We start from the raw sequence: 18229 nt of genomic DNA, 5'->3' as shown, positions 1-18229 counted from the left end.
AGGGCACACTCCACCCGGAGTGTGGCCTCCTCTTGGGCTCTAGCGCATGGCGCCTCGCTAACAGACATCTGCAGAGCTGCAGGCTGGGCGACACCCAACACATTCGCCAGATTCTACAATCTCCGAGTGGAGCCAGTGTCCGACTTTGTACTCGCCCCCCCGAGGGGCCGGTAATGGACCACGCTCAGGTGTCTTCGCTTGCTCGCCATTCCACTCCCATGACTGGATACGTGCGATATTTTCCTCAGGTGAGCTCCCCGAGAGCCCTGAGCTCCTCCAGCACTGTCGACGCCGACATCAGTTCAGTCTGCCCTTTCGAGCCCAGACCCTCATGTCCGGCCAGGTGCTCCGTGTGCATGGTTCCCCTCTGGCGACCCCCACACGAGTATTCCCACCGTAAGCCTCCTCAGTGAGCAGGTGTCTTTCCCTTGGCAAGTCCCTGCCACCCCTAGGGTTAAAAATCCACCTTCGGCTGGTACCCTAGAGATCTTCCATATGCAACCCTCAGCGGGTCATATGTGTATTCTCTAAGTCCTCCCTACGGTAGGCACCTTGGCATTCCCTCACTGGGATATGCTTCCCAGTGTACCTTGGTAATCCTGTGATAAGTGGGAGTCCTAGGGCCTTAAGTGGCGGGATCTCACACTTACGCAGGGCACTGGATGACAGCTGAGTGGCGCTGTTTTACAGGTTCCCCCATTCGTTAGTCACTAACGTACGTCGTAGTGACTGAACGAAAGGGAACGTCCGGTTACGTATGTAACCCTCGTTCCCTGAGGAGGGAACGGAGACGTACGTTTCCTTAGCCACGTCAGCTGTGCTGCCTGGAACGCGAGGAGTTCAGTCTTGGCTCCTGCAGCAGTAACATAATGCGATGTTCGCAGCGTACTTCCTTATATACCCACGAGGTGGGGCGGAGTTACGCATGCAAATTCCGCATGCCCATGGCATTGGCACTGCCATTGGGCGCTGTTGAATACGATGAAGATGATTGGCTTCTAAGCGAAACCCCCATTCGTTAGTCACTAACGTACGTCTCCGTTCCCTCCTCAGGGAACGAGGGTTACATACGTAACCGGACGTTTTTTTGCGCACAAAAACTATTGTCGCCGATTCATAAAGTTATTTTAGAACCACTGTAGTGAGATGGACTTTGTAACGACGTCTTTAGTACCTTTTAAGGGTCTTGAGAGTGTAGAGTACCACTGAGCCAATGGAGGACTTTCAGAGGCATCAGATTTCAACTAAAATATCTTAATTTCTGTTCCGAAGATGAACGGAGGTCTGACGGGTGTCGAACGACATGAGGGTAAGTAATTAATGACAGAATTTTCATTTTTGGGTGAACTAACCCTTTAAGGCCTGCCAGTTTGAACATCGAAGCGATTTTAGACCATCAGATGTGTATTATGTTGAACTAATGCCTGATATATTGTGACACACAAACACTCACAGACAGTAGCTCGCACATCACGTGAAGATCGCGCTCAGAGAGCAGCGCAGAAACTCATTGTCAACGCTGTCCTGTGATTTATCTCTAAAGTAGCTTAGAAACTCAACTGTTATAGCATAGATTTTAATACCTTTTGAAGTAAGTACAAACCACAGCTTCATAATTAATAGAGACGGTATGACTAATTCACACACACAATCACTCTCTCATTAATGCATTCACATAAATGTAATGTAGGCCTATGTGCTAATTTATCTGTATCTGATGTACAACAAACAGAAATCTGCCCCATAGACAATAACTGCTGTAAGTGAACTGTTTCCTTCAAGTATTTTAAAATCTCAAAGAAATGCACTCTTTCATTATAAAAAAAATCCCACCTTTAATAGTAGAAAATATTTACAGTAAAAACCTTATCAGTGAGCTATGAGGGCAAAAAAAGAAAGCAAAAAAAAGAGAGCAAAATAATCGTTCATTAATCGTAATCGAGGTAAAATGTTCAATTAATCAAGATTTTTATTTTTGGTCCAATCGTTACAGCCCTACTTCTGGACCATGCGCCTGATGCGCCAACATTTTTTTTTTTTTTCTTAAACTAGCAACTAGCAAAAGTGGATTCGGACACACCCTAAGTGCACCTGCGCCATGTGCTTCAGACCATGCCCTCAGATCGTTCAAATAGGGCCCATAATGTATTGGAGGTATATGATGACTTCTCTCACTCTACAAATCAATGATCTAACTGCAGAAATTAAAATAATAATGACATTTTTGGCAAAAAATGCAACAGTGCACCAGTGATGACTTGGGCCCATCAGTCCACAGTAAACGGGGTCATGCTGCTGTGACTTAACCCTTCCTGACTCACTATTGTCTGATTCAGAGGTTGAAGGTGGCCATTTTGGGTTGACAACATTGTAGTCCTTAATTCACACTTAAGTGCCACTTCAGTCAGCACTTAAGAATCAGTCTTAGACTTTGCTGGATGTTGCTTTAAATTCTCCTACTCTTTGACAAGTCCTACTTTTTACTTATCATTTTTTAACACTTAAGTCAAAGCTTAAGACTATTCTTAAAGCCATTCACACCAAGAATGATAACTATATAGATAAGTATATTAGTGTGCACACCAACAGACTTATTCTAAACACGTGCTTGTCTGTCACTTTAAATGCTTGAGCTTGTAACAGTAGGATGGATTCTGATTGGTCGGTTGCCGCATTTTTTTTATCGTTCTAAAATGTGATTCCAACTATATTGTTTTTCTGTGCCATTATCATTATAGCTGTGGTGTGAACTCTGCTATTCCTTGATATTGAAAATGATTTTTATATTTTTAGAAGTATATCTTTATTGTTATTTATAGGGATCGTCCTTGGTGTGAACAGGCCTTTAAGAGCATTTCTGAGAGGTTTTATACATTGCCCAGGTTGCAAAATCTGTCTAAATCCGTTGTCAATTATTATATTAGCCTCGCAGCATTTTTTCCGCTGTGATTTCTTAGTGCCAAAGATTTAACCATGTGCAGCACGGGTCACATCTGTGCGGTGTGCTGAGCCTTGACCTCTGCCTTAGTAAGAAGCTAAAGGAGAGGTTTAAGACTCGACTCTTGTTAAGGCTTAAAAGATCTCTGATGATTAGTTAGGTGCCTTACTACACTTCTCTAATTCTCTGCATACATTAAATTAATCAAATGTGATAGTAAAGACATTTATAATGTTACAAATGATTTCTATTTCAATTAAATGCTGTTGAAATTTCTATTAATCACAATTTCCACAAAAATATTAGGCAGCACAACTGTGTGTAACAACATAATGTTACTTGAACACCAAGGGCCCTATTATACACCCGGCGCAATGCGACGACAGGAGTGTCGCAAGTTTTTTTTTTTGCTAGATTCAGCCTGACGCACCTAGCCTGACATCGTCATACTCAAGTCTAGTTGGGCTGTGATTATGGGGCGTGTTTCAACCGATCCAGGAAAGACCTCAATTGGATAGACCTACAACCAATCAGAGCAACAGGGCGACGCATAACGTTAGTTGTCAAATGTCAACAGAACTCAACTGCACACAGTGTTGCCAAGTCCGTGGTTTTTCCACTGGCTTTTTTTCCATGTCCGCGGGTTGAAGCGACCTCAATTATGTGATGTTTAGACCCAGGAATGCGAATTTTAGCAGGCAACCCTGCCAAAAAAAATACATATTTTACCCCCCCAAACGCCATTTTTTTCCAGAGAACCCCCTCGGAAAGCTATTGGGCTTGTTTTGGGCTAGTTTTGAGTAGCAATTGGGCGGGTTTTGTTGTGAAAATTTGGCAACTCTGTCTGCACGCACGCTGGAAGAAGTAGAAGAAGAAGATTAGTGTAAACGATCTTTGCCGGTGTTAAAAAAAATGTAAGGATACACAGTGTACTTACCAACACGATCATCATTTCTGAGAGAAATAGTGAAGGTGAATGCATATACGAACAAGTTCTCCGTTTAGGACAAATTCAACCCAAGCGCTCTTTGGTGACGTGGATGCTTACGTTACTGTTTATCATCTGTCCATCATCGTCTAAAGCCCGCCCTGACAATTTCATTGGTCCGAACAACTCCTGTTCAGGCATAGTTGCTCCACAACGGATCAATTCCAGTCCGAACTGGCCGACCTCAAATGTTGTGTTTGGCTGGCATCCAGGCTATGACACACCTATAGGCGGGTCCACATCATTCGTACACTCTGCTTGTTTCACACACACACACACACACGCGCGCGCGCGCAGCAGCACACAAACATTTTGAAATATTAAAAATAAAAGGATTCCTCTCTGGAGAAAAGTTCAGTCTTTCCACCATGTCAATAGCAAATCCACCATGCTGCAAGCACAACTGGCTTTTAAAGGGAATGGGAGATGAGACTCTGATTGGTTTATTGCACGTTATGCCCAAAATACACCCATGACTCATTAAGAGACTAGGTACAATGCTTCTGGACAATGGCGCAGAGCACTTTTTCCATCATTAAACTAGCAAAAGTGGATTCGGACACACCCTAAGTGTACCTGCTATTTTTAATGTATTTTGATCAAATAAATGCAGCCTTGGTGAGCATAAAAGACTGATAGTCAGTGTACATCACTCTAAGGTGGTTTATTTGGTAACAATGATCAACTGACTCCATCATCCTGCTTATTACACCATTATACCAAATAACTTGGCTCGGACTACACCCAAACTCAAGTTGCTCTCATAAAGAGCCCAGGCATTTCCCACCAGGCCACATCTCTGTCAAACTTACTCATTTGCACTCTGGTTTCATCATGGTATTGTGTCAAAGGCAGAGACCTCATGTTGTGGCCGGCTCTTTCATATGACACAAAAACTGTTTGCCTTTTCAACATGACTTCTGTAACCCTGCTGAGCTGAAAGAGAGGTTTATAACAGTCCTATCCTTTCAGAGTAAAGCCAACTTTAACACAAGTCTCCCATGATACCTGCCTGAAGCTGAAGGTGTTTTAAGTCAGGTTGAAAGACAAGTTGCAACATGGGCAAATGACATGATGAGTAATTCTGCTGTGCTTAAAGAATAAGGGTTTTATATTTTCATCATTTGGATGGATAGCAGTTTTGTCCATAAATATAACATGATGTTCTTGCTTCATTGATTGCTTTCTTATGTTCACCAAGTCTGCATTTTTGGTAACACTTTACAATAAGGTTTTATTTGTTAACATTAGTTAATGTATGAACTAACCATGAGCAATACATACTGCATTTGTTAGTCTTTGTTAATATTAGTTAATAAAAATACAGTTGTTCATTGTTTGTTTACAGTGAATGAACTGTTAACAAATACAACTTTTAATAATGTATTAGTAAATGTTGAAATTAACATTAAAGGGTTAGTTCACCCAAAAATGAAAATTCTGTCATTAATTACTTACCCTCATGTCGTTCGACACCCGTAAGACCTCCGTTCATCTTCGGAACAGAAATGAAGATATTTTAGTTGAAATCTGATGGCTCTGAAAGTCCTCCATTGGCACAATGGCACTTTACACTCTCAAGACCCTTAAAAGGTACTAAAGACGTCGTTACAAAGTCCATCTCACTACAGTGGTTCTAAAATAACTTTATGAATCTGCGATAATAGTTTTTGTGCGCAAAAAAACCCTAAATAACGACTTACATAGTGATGACGATTTCAAAACAAGGCATCATGAAGCTTCGAAGCGTTATGAATCAGCGAGTCGATTCAGCGGTTTGAATCGCCAAATTTCAGCAGTTTGGCCATTTGACACGCGATCAGAATCATGAATCGACTCGCTGATTCATAACGCTTCGAAGCTTCATGATGCCTTGTTTTGAAATCTTCATCACTATGTAAGTCGTTATATAGGGTTTTTTTGCGCACAAAAACTATTATCGCCGATTCATAAAGTTATTTTAGAACCACTGTAGTGAGATGGACTTTGTAACGACGTCTTTAGTACCTTTTAAGGGTCTTGAGAGTGTAAAGTGCCATTGTGCCAATGGAGGCCTTTCAGAGCCATCAGATTTCAACTAAAATATCTTCATTTCTGTTCCGAAGATGAACGGAGGTCTGACGGGTGTCGAACGACATAAGGGTAAGTAATATGACAGAATTTTCATTTTTGGGTGAACTAACCCTTTAACAAAGATCAATAAATGCTGTAGAAATGCAGTTTATTATTAGTTCATGTTAACTAATGTAGTTAACTAACGAAACCTTATTTTAAAGTGTTACCGCATTTAAAAAAAATCTAAATATCATTAACGCAGTATAAAACCATTATGCCTATGGAATGTCCTCATGATGATTGGTGTACCAATGTGTGTGTATGTGTGTGAATAAAATCTTTGAAAATAGGTAATTTTATGGATTTTTACGGACAACAAAAGTTTTATATTCCATTGCAGTTGCTTAAATCCAGTGTAAAACAGCCGTGGCATCTGAAACCATGTTGTTGGTTTAGATGCAATGATAAGTTCTGTGGCGATAAGTTCAATGTTCTTGTTTTCACAGGAATTTGTAAGCATGTCCAGAAAACTTCTGGATGACAGTGAGCTCCAGGAAAGACTGGTGAGAAATGGAAAGAATTACATTGCAACATGCCACAACACAGTGAAGGAAAGAATAACCTATCAGAAACTGGTGGAGACTCTTCATTGACGGTATGATGGGATTAACATTTGTCTCAGGTCTTTAAGAACTTTTAAAAAGGTGAGAGCTTTGTGCTCTTTCTAGAGCATTGGAGTCTGTATTGCATAATATTTCAATGGGAAATGCAAGATAATGGTGGCCATTTGTTTTTTGGAATAGGATGAACCGGAAAATACTGTATATTTATAGGAAATATTTATAGATATGTTTCACTACGGACACACATTTTATCATACATATACTCTGTGCTTAAAGGAGTGGTGATGGATTCGGCAGCGGAATCGTGCACTCTTGACAGCTGTGTGTGTTTGTTTTTTTATTGTGTTATGCTTGTTGGCAGTGAAATTTGGGTATAAAAGTGCAGTGCCAGTATGTCTACAGTGGTTGTTTCTACAGTTTTCTGGGTTAAAGAAGTGTTGACATTTTTTGCTAGCAAAAAAGAGTCATTTTTTAGGGGGAGCTCAGCTTGAATTAACCTGACAGCTTGCATTCATGTGTGCATATGTAATATGATAAGACAGACTAGACATATGACAAGCTAAAAATGGCTAAAAATTACTATACTTGATTTCTCTAAACAAATGTAAAGGGAATAGTATTTTCCGGTGGCTTGTGAGAGATCCACTAAAATGGATGCCGGATCCAGTTTCAGAGGTGCCACATGCAGCTTGTTCTGGCATAAATTATGCCCTGCTTTTAACTGTAGTAAAAAATTAAAGCTTTACATTTTTTTAAAGATTTGCATTGGCTAAATTAGCTGATTAAGCTGCCGAACTATCTAAAGCTCAAATGAAGAACAGTACAATGTTCTTATTACAATAAACGAAACGAGATTGTTCTGATGAGCACATTTTAATCTTGGTATGATTTTTGATTTATTCATGAAAGTATCTTTGTTCAGGGATTAAGGTTTGTGTTTGAATGTTTTGTTAAACATATAAAATATTTATTGCGTAACTAAGACTATATGTCTTATCTTAAACCAAGTTTGCATGTTCGTATCTACATTTAATTTAATATATGGCACAATAAAATTGAATGTAAACAACTTTATACAAACAACTGTTGATTTTCTTTTCAGGTATAACATTTATCCATTAGTGGTGTTCAGAACTCATGGTCATTTTTGGCCTGTGTGGGATCTCAGCTAAATTTTTTCACCAGAATACCGTCAAACCATGGTAAATTGTGGTAACATTTTATTATGACCACCATTTTAATTTACCTCCACATCTGTATTTACCACAATTGTTTTTTTTTTACTAGTTTTAAAGCCTGCAAACACAGCTTTACATTTAAGTATTAAAAGAGCACGGATTACAAAAGATAAAAACTACCATTCATTTATAATTAAATTAAATTATTTCTATTTCTTATCATGGTAAATGGTAAATGGACTGCATTTATATAGCGCTTTTAACAAACCAATGGCCATCCAAAGCGCTTTACACATTGCCTCACATTCACCCATTCACACACCGACGGCGGTGTCAGCCATGCAAGGCGCCATCCAGCTCATCGGAAGCAGCTGGGGTTAGGTGTCTTGCTCATGGACACCTCGACACTTGGTCAGGTGGAACCGGGGATCGAACCACCAACCTTCTGGTTTGTAGACAACCTACATGAGCCACTGAGCCGCTGCCGCCCATAAATCATAGCACTGAACACAGGCTTTATCATGTGGCTTTTTTAATGGAAAATGAAACAATTGACTGTACATACAAAGGGTGGTACAATATCTTCAAACAGAGTGAACTTTTATCTATACAATAATCACATGCGCTTTTGTATAAAAAAATGGAAGGGTGCAGAGTAACAAACAAACAGAAGATAGTGTTTGGCTCTAGAGAGAGTGACACTTTATCTTAAATCTTTACATTTCCCAATGAAAACCCATTGAGGAAGACAAAATTGAACTTGGCCAATTACCTCAAGGTGGTTTTTGTTTGGGTACTTTTAATAATAATAGCAAGATTGTGTTCTCTCCCTTTTACCATGATCAGTCATTGAGGCAGAATCAAAAACATTTTTTTAAGTCTTTCAAGTCACACCTTGGCCATATGAAATCCATGAAACTGTGCTGATTATCTTGACCATAATCTTGTGTAGCACAGACCAACTGAACAACTTTACCAAAGAAAGAAGGCATTTGGGTGATTCGAGTGGGCAGGGATAGGCAACTTTGGCCCTTGAGGTCCACTGTCCTTCAGAGTTTAGCTCCAACCCTAATCAAACAAACTTGAAAAGTCTAACCAAGGGCTTCAGGAAAATTAAAAAATGACAGGCAGGTGGGTTTGATTATGCTAGGAACAGTGGACATTAAGGGCCAGAGTTGCCCATCCCTGGTATAGAGATATACACTATGGGTGTCAGGCTGCACACAATCACAGTTGTTGCAAAGACTCAGCAGCTGAAACCTCAGGTGTCATACAATTGTCCTCCTTTCCCACCCAGTTAATGCCATGTCCATTCTCTTGTGGTAAAGTTTTGGGAGAAGTTTGTCGATCCAAGGATGTGAAGGTGGTGAAATGGACCCTTTTCCTCTTACTAGTGGGTGAGTGTAGGGACTCACTTCGGACTGGTTTTGCTGCAAGGGATCCTGCACACCCAACATTGGAGTCATTTGATACAGAAGACACCTGGCAAGAGGTCCTTCGAATGAGAGTGCCACAGGGTTCTGTATTGGGTCCTATGTCGATTACAGACGTGTTGTGAGCATCTTGCTGTAATGGATTTCCAGTGACGTTCATTACCAGCTCAGCATCTGTTCCCAGCCATACCCAGTCATGCCGGTGACCAGTCTGCTCAGAAACTTGAGCAGGCGTCTGCTTGTGCCGAAATTTAACCAAGTACGATACACAGTTTACCATAAATACTAAGATAGCCAAGCAAAAGACTCCCAGTAATGCATACATCCCGATTTCCAGGTCTGTAAGTGGACGGTTTGATAGTGGACCCTCAATGTCATTATCATCATCATCATCTCCGTAGTCATTTTTTGGCTCCTGATTGGGGGTTTCCACTTGGGGAGGGTAGTTATTGTAGTTCACTAAGTTCCCAGAAGCCTTCCCAGTGCTTAACATTGAACCCTCAGGAACTTCATTACTACTCCAGGAAATTCCTGAGCGATCATCGCTGCCAGCTTTTCCCGTACTAAAGAAATTTCCATTGTTTAAAATATTCCCAGCTTTACTGACTCCAGCCGAGGCATCATTAGCCCGTCCCATTCCCAAATCATTTGCGATGCTACCAATGGTCGAGTCTCGTGCTGTTGACTTGTCTGTGGTGGTGATCTTTATCAAGGCACTTTCCTCTCGCTCAGACTCTGAGTTTCTGCTCGAAACCTGTTCTGGCTGCTGCGGCTTCTTCTCAGTTTCTGCTTCTTCACCGCCATCACCTCGCTCACTGCCGTTATCTTTCCCAGTGACACCAGCAAATAGTCCTGTGCTGTTTCCTGTGTCATTATTATTGATGCTGCTGTTTTCAGGGCGTCTGCTGTTTGTCTGGAACTTTACAGTTAAGCTCCCACTGCCTACAGCTAAAGTGCTTTTACGCTTTGACTTCTGACAGACCTCACAAATGGTCATTTCAGCTCTCACCAGTGTTCCTTGGCCTTCACCTTCTGCCACAATAGTCATAGACGACTCCTGCACGGAGATCACGCCCTCATCCAGCGATGTCACAGCCAGGCGATAGTGAGAAGGATCATAGATGTCCAGAGGAGTGAGGGAGCCATCGCTAAATTGTAGCCATGAGCTCAACACTGCCTCCTGCAATCAGAATAAAATAGAAGTTTGCATACTAAGTAGCTAGTTAGTTTGATTTCAGATGATAGGAGCTGCGTTTAAACCCATTCACAATTTAAATACAATTAAAATTTTCCATGCTAAGTACACTCTGCAAATTGGATTTGGATCAGAATTGGCAAACGGAATAAAATGCAGGATTGAATCAGAAATGGTGATGATTGAAAGTGATAACCATGAGTCAAAAAATCGTATAGCCTAAGTCAAACTAGATATGTGCATTAAGTCTTGAAGTATAAATGCAAATGAATAGGCTACACGCTGAAATTTTAAATGTATCATTTACTTATTATTAGCATTTATAATTAACTAATTAAAAAAAAAAAGTCACAGTTTAAAAAACAGTTAAACAGTTTTTGCTGTCGTGCTGAAACTGGTATAGAGAACTATAAAATATTACTGGTATTGGTACCAACTACTGAAATTTTGGTATTGTTACAACACTGATATATTAATTTGGTCACACTTTAAATTAGGGTCAAATTCTCACTATTAACTACAAATTTTGCCTCAATACTACTTATTACTGCTTATTAATAGTTAGTAAGGTAGTTGTTAAGTTTAGATGTTGGGTAGGATTAAGGAATGTAGAATATGGTCATGCATAATAAGGCATTAATATGTGCTTTAGAAGTACTAATAAACAGACAATATCCTAGTAATATGCATGCTAATAAGCAACTAGATAAGTGAGAATTGAACCCTAAACTAAAATGCTACCATTCATTTATGCAAAATATAAATATATTATTTTACAAAATAGCTAGCCCCAAAAGGGAAGCTTAATTTTAGATAAAACTACACTCCTTTTACTTTCAACCAGTTACCAATTCTAATTCTAAGATTCTACCAATTCTCTTGTAGCTTTTAATGTATGTAAATACAACAGATTCATAATTTAAAATTGTATTAAAGGGGAGGTCTAATGCTATTTCGTGCATTCTGACTTATTTACACTGTTAACGAGTTGGATTCTCATGCAAAACATGTCCAAAATGTAAAAAAAAACCAAGTTGGACGAGTATTTCTGTACCAAATACACTCCAGGATTCGAATACGTTTCAGAAAGTGTTTTTTCGAGTATGGCCCTGTATTACATCATAAAGGGCAGAATTCCTTGTATGGGCACTTCTCCTGAATGAGCGCGTGCACACATCAACCAGAGCGAGAGCACGCACATCAAGAGCTTCGTTCGGGTTACGGGAGTCGTCTCTCGTGCTCTGTTTTTGTTTTTAGAACACAAAATGTCACTAAAGAAGTGTGTTTCTGGTTGTGAGGGAAAGATATCCTTGTTCAGCTGTATATATAATTGAATGCCTGTTTTTCCACAAGTTTTTTGTCAAAATTGTATAGGGTCGCTAACGACCCGAGGTGTGTAAGATTGTACGCATTTTTTTATCTGCACAATAATAAATGAATCTATAGCCTAATGACGAAATGAGTGCAATTCACCTTTATTCCACAAGGTGCCAATGTCTGATACACAATGATGAAGTGACCTTTCACTCATATTTACCTCAGACAGAAAACGAAACAATAATATATATATAATCGGCAATAATCGCGAATATGAGGGAAATGCTGAATGTACTGGGAAATGAGTTCTGACGAGGACAGTGATGATGGTATAAAACATCTCCTCAAACTGAACCCTTCCCAGCTCCAAAAGGTAACGAAATATGTTTTATTTTATTCTTCTGTAATTGCATTTCTAATATTAGGAGTTTTATATATTATCGCGACAGGTATAGAACTATTCATGTTAGATATAGATCCGGGTCGCTAAAGACCCGAACATGTAAGAATGTTTGGCAAAACAGTCATGCATTTAAGGGTTAAATATTTATTTTAACCAGATATAAAACCAGACAAATCTGCATTTTTAACTGCATTTACACATGCCCCAAATTTTGGTTAAGGTTGCAAAAGAAAGGGATGCTGAATGACCTGTTTGGGATTGCTGAGCACTTCCTGTGTGGTTGCCGTGGCGCTTATGACTCGGTTACTTCCTGTGCTGAGCTGCAGGCTGAGTGTGAGTCCACTGACCAACTGCAGCCCCAGTTCAGTGATGGTCACTCGATCATCCACAACCCTCACCGTTTTCTCTGCCAGGGTAGAGTCTGACAGCGGGGACAGAACCTGAACAAAGGGAGACGCCTGGTTAATAAGGCCTGCATGAGATCAATATCAATTTATGTGTAGACCAAACTCAACAGATCCAGTTGAATTTTACCTTTATAGATGTGGTGCCCACATCTTGTCCTGACAGCACCCTGCCTGCCTGCAGACGGGCAATATTAGGGTCCTCCACCTTCAGGAAGTACCGTACCAACCTGGTCACATCCACCTGCCAATCAGAGCCCAGGAAGAAGGCTTGTGGCTCCCGGGGGTCTGATTGCTCTGCCACAAAGTGGGTGAGTACTCGAACCAAAGCATGCTGGAACTGCAGCATACAGCCCCGGCCCTTACGCTCTTCCTCACTGTTCCAGCCTGGTTTGCTGTCAGGGACATACACAAGTTACCGATAACCCACTTATTCAAAGTCATGTAACTCCATCTGTCACCTTTCATTGTTTTCATAACAGCTTAGGTAAAGCCTCATTTGGGGGAAAAAAAACCACATGCACACATTTATATAATTCAAATAATGTCCAAAATACCTTCAGAGCAGTGCAAAACCATGGTGAGCACATATCAGACACTCACTTGATTGGATCAAACTGTGAATTAATGAGAGGATGTTTCTGCCCCATGTAATCCATTATGCAATAGTATTTAACCCATTCATAACATTACACAATCTTATGCACAGTTCATAATCCACTTGACCCTGTTTGAAAGTGGATTTACAATTTGAAAGCATTCGAAACAATGGAGCGTTTTACACCACAAGCGCTCCGAGTCATTTATGCTAATGATCATTCGGCGCTATATCCTCTAATATTTTTATCCACATCCAAACACGGTTCAGGTCCGTTCCGCTGCAGATGACGCGGTTATTTACAGTAGCAGAAACACGTGATCAGTAAAATAGATTGATGCTTTCACTGAAGAATGCAGAAAAAATATATTTATATTTTTCTGTCATCTATATATGACAGAAAAAACAATGACAGATTACATATTTTAGATTTTATGAATTGTATCTCCCAGGATACGTTACCCTATTAGTGTATTAAAAAAGGATTATCCTCAGTATTGACAATGAATGGTGCCTCAAGGTAAACTGGGCCGTCTGTACTGGTCATTGCATTCTTGCATATTCCGGGGTCCAGTAGAAATCTTGTTCCAGGGCCGGGCCCTTAGGGAAGACGCTCCTGGCCTCTGGGCCCCCTGCACACAGTTCCCTTTTTCAGTCTATGTATTTTGAGTAAAACTTTTTTTGCATATGTTAATATTCACATGTAAAACTGATATTATTAGGTTTAGTTGACTACATCTTTGCATTTTTAACTAGATATTGTTGTTTCTAGATGAGCTTGTTTCACACAGCTCCTTTTATGGTAGAACAGGGGTTCTACCATACCGTGGATGATCCTTTTTTTATACCCTAATAGGGGAACGTATCCTGGAAGATACATAATTTTCAAAATGCGGTAAATAACAGCATGAGTAACATATAACTTAATTGTCTTTTTCAACATCTTAAGACAATGTTCACAATTAATATTAGCAGTTGTTTTGTATTTTTAGCTGAAAAAAAGTTAGATTAATAGATGCCTAATTTCTACTAAATCAGAATGTCCAGCACCGTTGGTTTTAGGTCAAACATGATCTACATACTCCAAACAGACTCAACTATGATATATATTCTTTCTCGTGCCTCTTACAAGAGACTAAAGACTGTATGCTGTGGTACACGTTGCCTTTTTAAGGGTTAACAACATTTTACTGAGAACAATTGCTCTAAAATATTTGACTTTGTTTCTCAGAATTGTGTGATATGAAGTTGCATTTGCGAGTAATAATGTTGATCGCGAGATATAAATTCACAATTGTGAGATATAAATGAAAGGGGTACTTCAGCGTTGGGAAGATGAATATGTATTTAAACTGGTCTTCATAATAATACAATAATTTAGTTCAGATAGAGAATAGACACTACAATTAAAAACTGAACGTGTCTTTTCAATAAAGTGTGAGTGAGCCGAACGAAAGTCACGGGACAAACGATGCAGGAGTCAGATTTCATTCATCACGAGAGCGAAGTAAGAGCTGAGCAGAGCTGAGCTAAGTGCGGCATTCATTCTCAGCGCGTGTCCAGTCTGGCGCGTTTTCAGAAATTAGGATTTTTTCCAGAAATAAAATGCATTATTCTCTCGCCTCAGGGGGATATGAGGGGGGAAAGTACTAGGGATGTCCCGATCAGGTTTTTTTGCCTCGAGTCTGAGTCATTTGATTTTGATTATCTACCGATACCGAGTCCCGATCCGATACTTCTATAATACATAAAAAAAGAATAAAGAAGAGCGAAAAAACTGATCCAGGATGTTCCTTATTTTTTATTTAATTCACCTTATTTTAACATTCAACAACTCTGTTAACAAACAGAGCACTTCTGTGAGGTAGCTTGAACAATCAAGTAATAAATAACATAAATACTTCACTTTTGGACTTTAGTGCAACAGTAAATATAAAAGCATTAGCATCTTTTCCATCGATTGCTGAATGCGGTGTGCGATCCGCGTAATTCCTGGACATGTAAGGTCGCACGGCGTAAAACAAAACTTGAGTCAATCCATTGTGCGGTAAGGCTTAGTAGAGACATGGGAGCTACGGACGAACTCCAGATGTCTGTGGGGATAGAAACATGGGGTACATCTGATAACAGGACAAGTAGTTTGTCAGAAATCTTCTTATAAAGGGCTGGCAGAGCTTTCTCGGTGAAATAGTGGACAGACGGCATTTCAAATCGAGGTTCTACGTGCTCCATAACCATAATCACAGCACAGAAACCGCACTCGTTAAAATCACAAATGATTTACTTTTAGCTTCTGACCAAGGCTGTATCTCAATACTAGTTCTACTCGATCTTAGTGCTGCGTTCGATACTATAGATCATAAAATACTATTAGATCGACTTCAAAATTACACTGGTGTTCAGGGACAGGCATTAAACTGGTTTAGATCGTATTTATCAGACCGCTACCATTTTGTCTGTCTAAATGGGGAAAAATCAAAGATAACATCAGTAGACTATGGGGTGCCGCAAGGATCCGTGCTAGGCCCTCTGCTATTCTCTATATATATGCTGCCACTTGGTAATATTATAAGAAAATATGGAATTAATTTCCACTGTTATGCTGATGACACTCAATTATATATTTCATCACGACCAGATGAAAACGCTAAATTATCTAAACTGACAGCGTGTGTTGATGATATTAAACACTGGATGACATGTAATTTTCTGCTATTAAATTCAGATAAAACGGAGGTGTTACTTATTGGTCCAAAAAATTGCCCACAAAACCTCTCACAATACAACTTTAACTTGGAAGGATGTCCTGTCGCTTTATCCACTACAGTAAGAGACCTGGGTGTTATATTAGACCGCAACTTGTCTTTCGAAAGTCATATTTCATATGTTACAAGAACGGCATTTTTCCACCTTAGAAACATAGCCAAGCTACGTAACATGCTATCTATTTCTGATGCAGAAAAGTTAGTTCATGCATTCATGACCTCGAGACTAGATTACTGTAATGCTTTATTAGCTGGTTGTCCTGCATCATCAATAAACAAGCTACAGTTAGTCCAAAACGCAGCTGCTAGAGTGCTTACTAGGTCAAGAAAATATGATCATATAACACCAATTTTATCATCTCTACACTGGTTACCTATTAAGTTCCGTATCAATTACAAAGTATTGCTACTGACCTATAAAGCCCTAAATGGGTTAGCTCCAGTGTATTTAACTGATCTTTTATCGCCCTACAATCCATCGCGCTCTTTAAGATCACTAAACTCGAGGCTTCTGGTCATTCCTAGGATATCTAAGTCCACTAAAGGAGGGAGGGCATTTTCACATTTAGCTCCTAAACTCTGGAATAGTCTTCCGGATATTGTTCGAGGTTCAGACTCGCTGTCCCAGTTTAAAACTAGATTAAAGACGCATCTCTTTAGCCAAGCATTCACATTATAAATAAGTTTTATACTACAGTGAAATCGCACCAACAGCATTAATATTCTGAACAGCAGCTATGCTAATTATTTCCCATCTGCTTTTCTGTTGTTATCTCGGGACACTAGTCCCGAGGTAACTAGTTCGTCAGCTCCAGTTTGTATCCAGCCTCTCATGGAGACTTCAGATGCCCCGACACCTGTGATGAGACGACTCGACGCCTGTGAAGAGACGACTCAACGCCAGCGTTGTTATGGCCTAAAATAATACATGATTGATTAACTTATCCTAACATTTTTCTTTGACATTCTCTTTTCTAACATTTTTCGATGTACATTTATGAAATGCACTTTCTGTGAAGCTGCTTTGAAACAATGTGTATTGTGAAAAGCGCTATACAAATAAATTTGAATTGAATTGAATTGAATAAGAAATCCAGGGTTCTCTACAAAGGTGAATGGCAGGTCACTCATTGCGATCATTTGTGCTATCTTGGCTGTGATGTCCTGCGCCTTCGCGCTGTCACGGGGCCTTTTTTCTCTCCTCTTCAAACTCTCCTGCAGCGTGAGCTGACTGTTCTTCGGTTGAGTTGCCTGGGTAAACTCACTGTATTGTGTCAGGTGTTTGTTTTTGAGGTGCTGTATCAGGTTTGTTGTGTTAAATGTAGCCTTTTCCTTTCCACCTCTTGCAATCCCAAGTTTACATTTCTCACAGTTCGCTATGGCAATGTTGTTGTCATCAACTTTATAATACCTCTAGACCGCAGAAATACTTGCGCTTTCCACTTCAAGCTGCTTCCGTGTTCTACTTTGCCGGCATTTAACCAATAGCGTCTCTGCAACAAAGTGATGTCATGCCGCACGCGTTGCTGTTTCTGTGTGGAGTCAAAAGGGTCTAACTCTGTGCCACCGCATAACTATAGATGTGTTCAAAAATAATGAGAATATATATACATATATATCCGTGTCCTGATCGGGAGGTAACGTCCGATTCCGATCGAGTCTGAAACCACGTGATCAGGCCCGATTTCCGATCACATGATCAGATCTGGACATCCCTAGAAAGTACCATAATTTGAATATACTACCGGGTTTCTACTGATACAAAGCTTAATGCTAAATCGCTGAAGTAACCCTTTAAGAATTGTGAGATATAAACTTGCAAATTTTTTCCCCCTCAGAATTGGACTTAATAACTCACAATTGCGAGTTTATATCTCACAATTCTGAGAAAAGTAGAAAGAATTGCAAGTTATAAAGTCTGAATTGCGAGTTTATAATCGCAATTCTCAAACTCACATTATCTTTTAAGTTGTTTTAATCTGTGGTGGAAATAAGCTTCCATAAATACTGCCACAATCCAAAAAGGTAGCAAAAGTAAGTAGGTAGAAGTAGAAGTAAGTAGAAATAAAGCAATGAAAAACATATGGTAACACTTTAGTTTAGGATCCAATTCTCACTATTATCTAGTTGTTTATTAGCATGCATATTACTAGGATATTATGCATGACCATATTCTACATCCCTTAATCCTACCAAATACTAAACAACTACCTTACTAATTATTAATAAAGCAGTAATTAGGAGTTTGTTGAGGCAAAAGTCATAGTTAATAGTTAGTTAATAGTGAGAAGTGGACCCTAATCTAAAGTGTTAGCAAACAAAAAAGAAAAAA

General features: G+C 39.7%; 2 protein-coding genes across 9 annotated transcripts in view; one reads left to right on the top strand and one right to left on the bottom strand.

Annotated features, from left to right (window-relative positions):
- The window catches only part of glt1d1 (glycosyltransferase 1 domain containing 1), a 68564-nt gene extending 60883 nt beyond the window's left edge, over nucleotides 1-7681 (top strand). For 4 of the 7 annotated variants that reach the window (XM_079826806.1, XM_079826805.1, XM_079826803.1 and 1 more), the window contains exon 12: nucleotides 6488-7681. In XM_079826806.1, coding sequence (XP_079682932.1) covers nucleotides 6488-6634 — 147 coding nt within the window. In that variant the 3' untranslated portion in view covers nucleotides 6635-7681. Of the gene's footprint in view, nucleotides 1-1272; nucleotides 1310-6487 lie in introns of all 7 variants that reach the window. The other 3 variants (XM_079826807.1, XM_079826804.1, XM_079826810.1) reach the window with 3 other exon arrangements.
- Nucleotides 7682-8299: 618 nt separating this feature from the next.
- Nucleotides 8300-18229, bottom strand: part of LOC307132465 (transmembrane protein 132D) — an 82831-nt gene continuing 72901 nt past the window's right edge. Inside the window, exons 7-10 of one of the 2 annotated variants that reach the window (XM_079826802.1) lie at nucleotides 12665-12929; nucleotides 12379-12570; nucleotides 8985-10395; nucleotides 8301-8805 (exon numbers count right to left, since the gene is read on the bottom strand). In XM_079826802.1, coding sequence (XP_079682928.1) covers nucleotides 9010-10395; nucleotides 12379-12570; nucleotides 12665-12929 — 1843 coding nt within the window. In that variant the 3' untranslated portion in view covers nucleotides 8301-8805; nucleotides 8985-9009. Of the gene's footprint in view, nucleotides 10396-12378; nucleotides 12571-12664; nucleotides 12930-18229 lie in introns of both variants that reach the window. The other variant, XM_079826801.1, reaches the window with a different exon arrangement.

Source organism: Gobio gobio, assembly GCF_949357685.1.
Source record: "Gobio gobio genome assembly, chromosome: 10".
Classification (NCBI taxonomy): domain Eukaryota; kingdom Metazoa; phylum Chordata; class Actinopteri; order Cypriniformes; family Gobionidae; genus Gobio; species Gobio gobio.
Note: the sequence above shows the minus strand (reverse complement) of the source record. Positions and strands in the feature narration are given on the sequence as shown.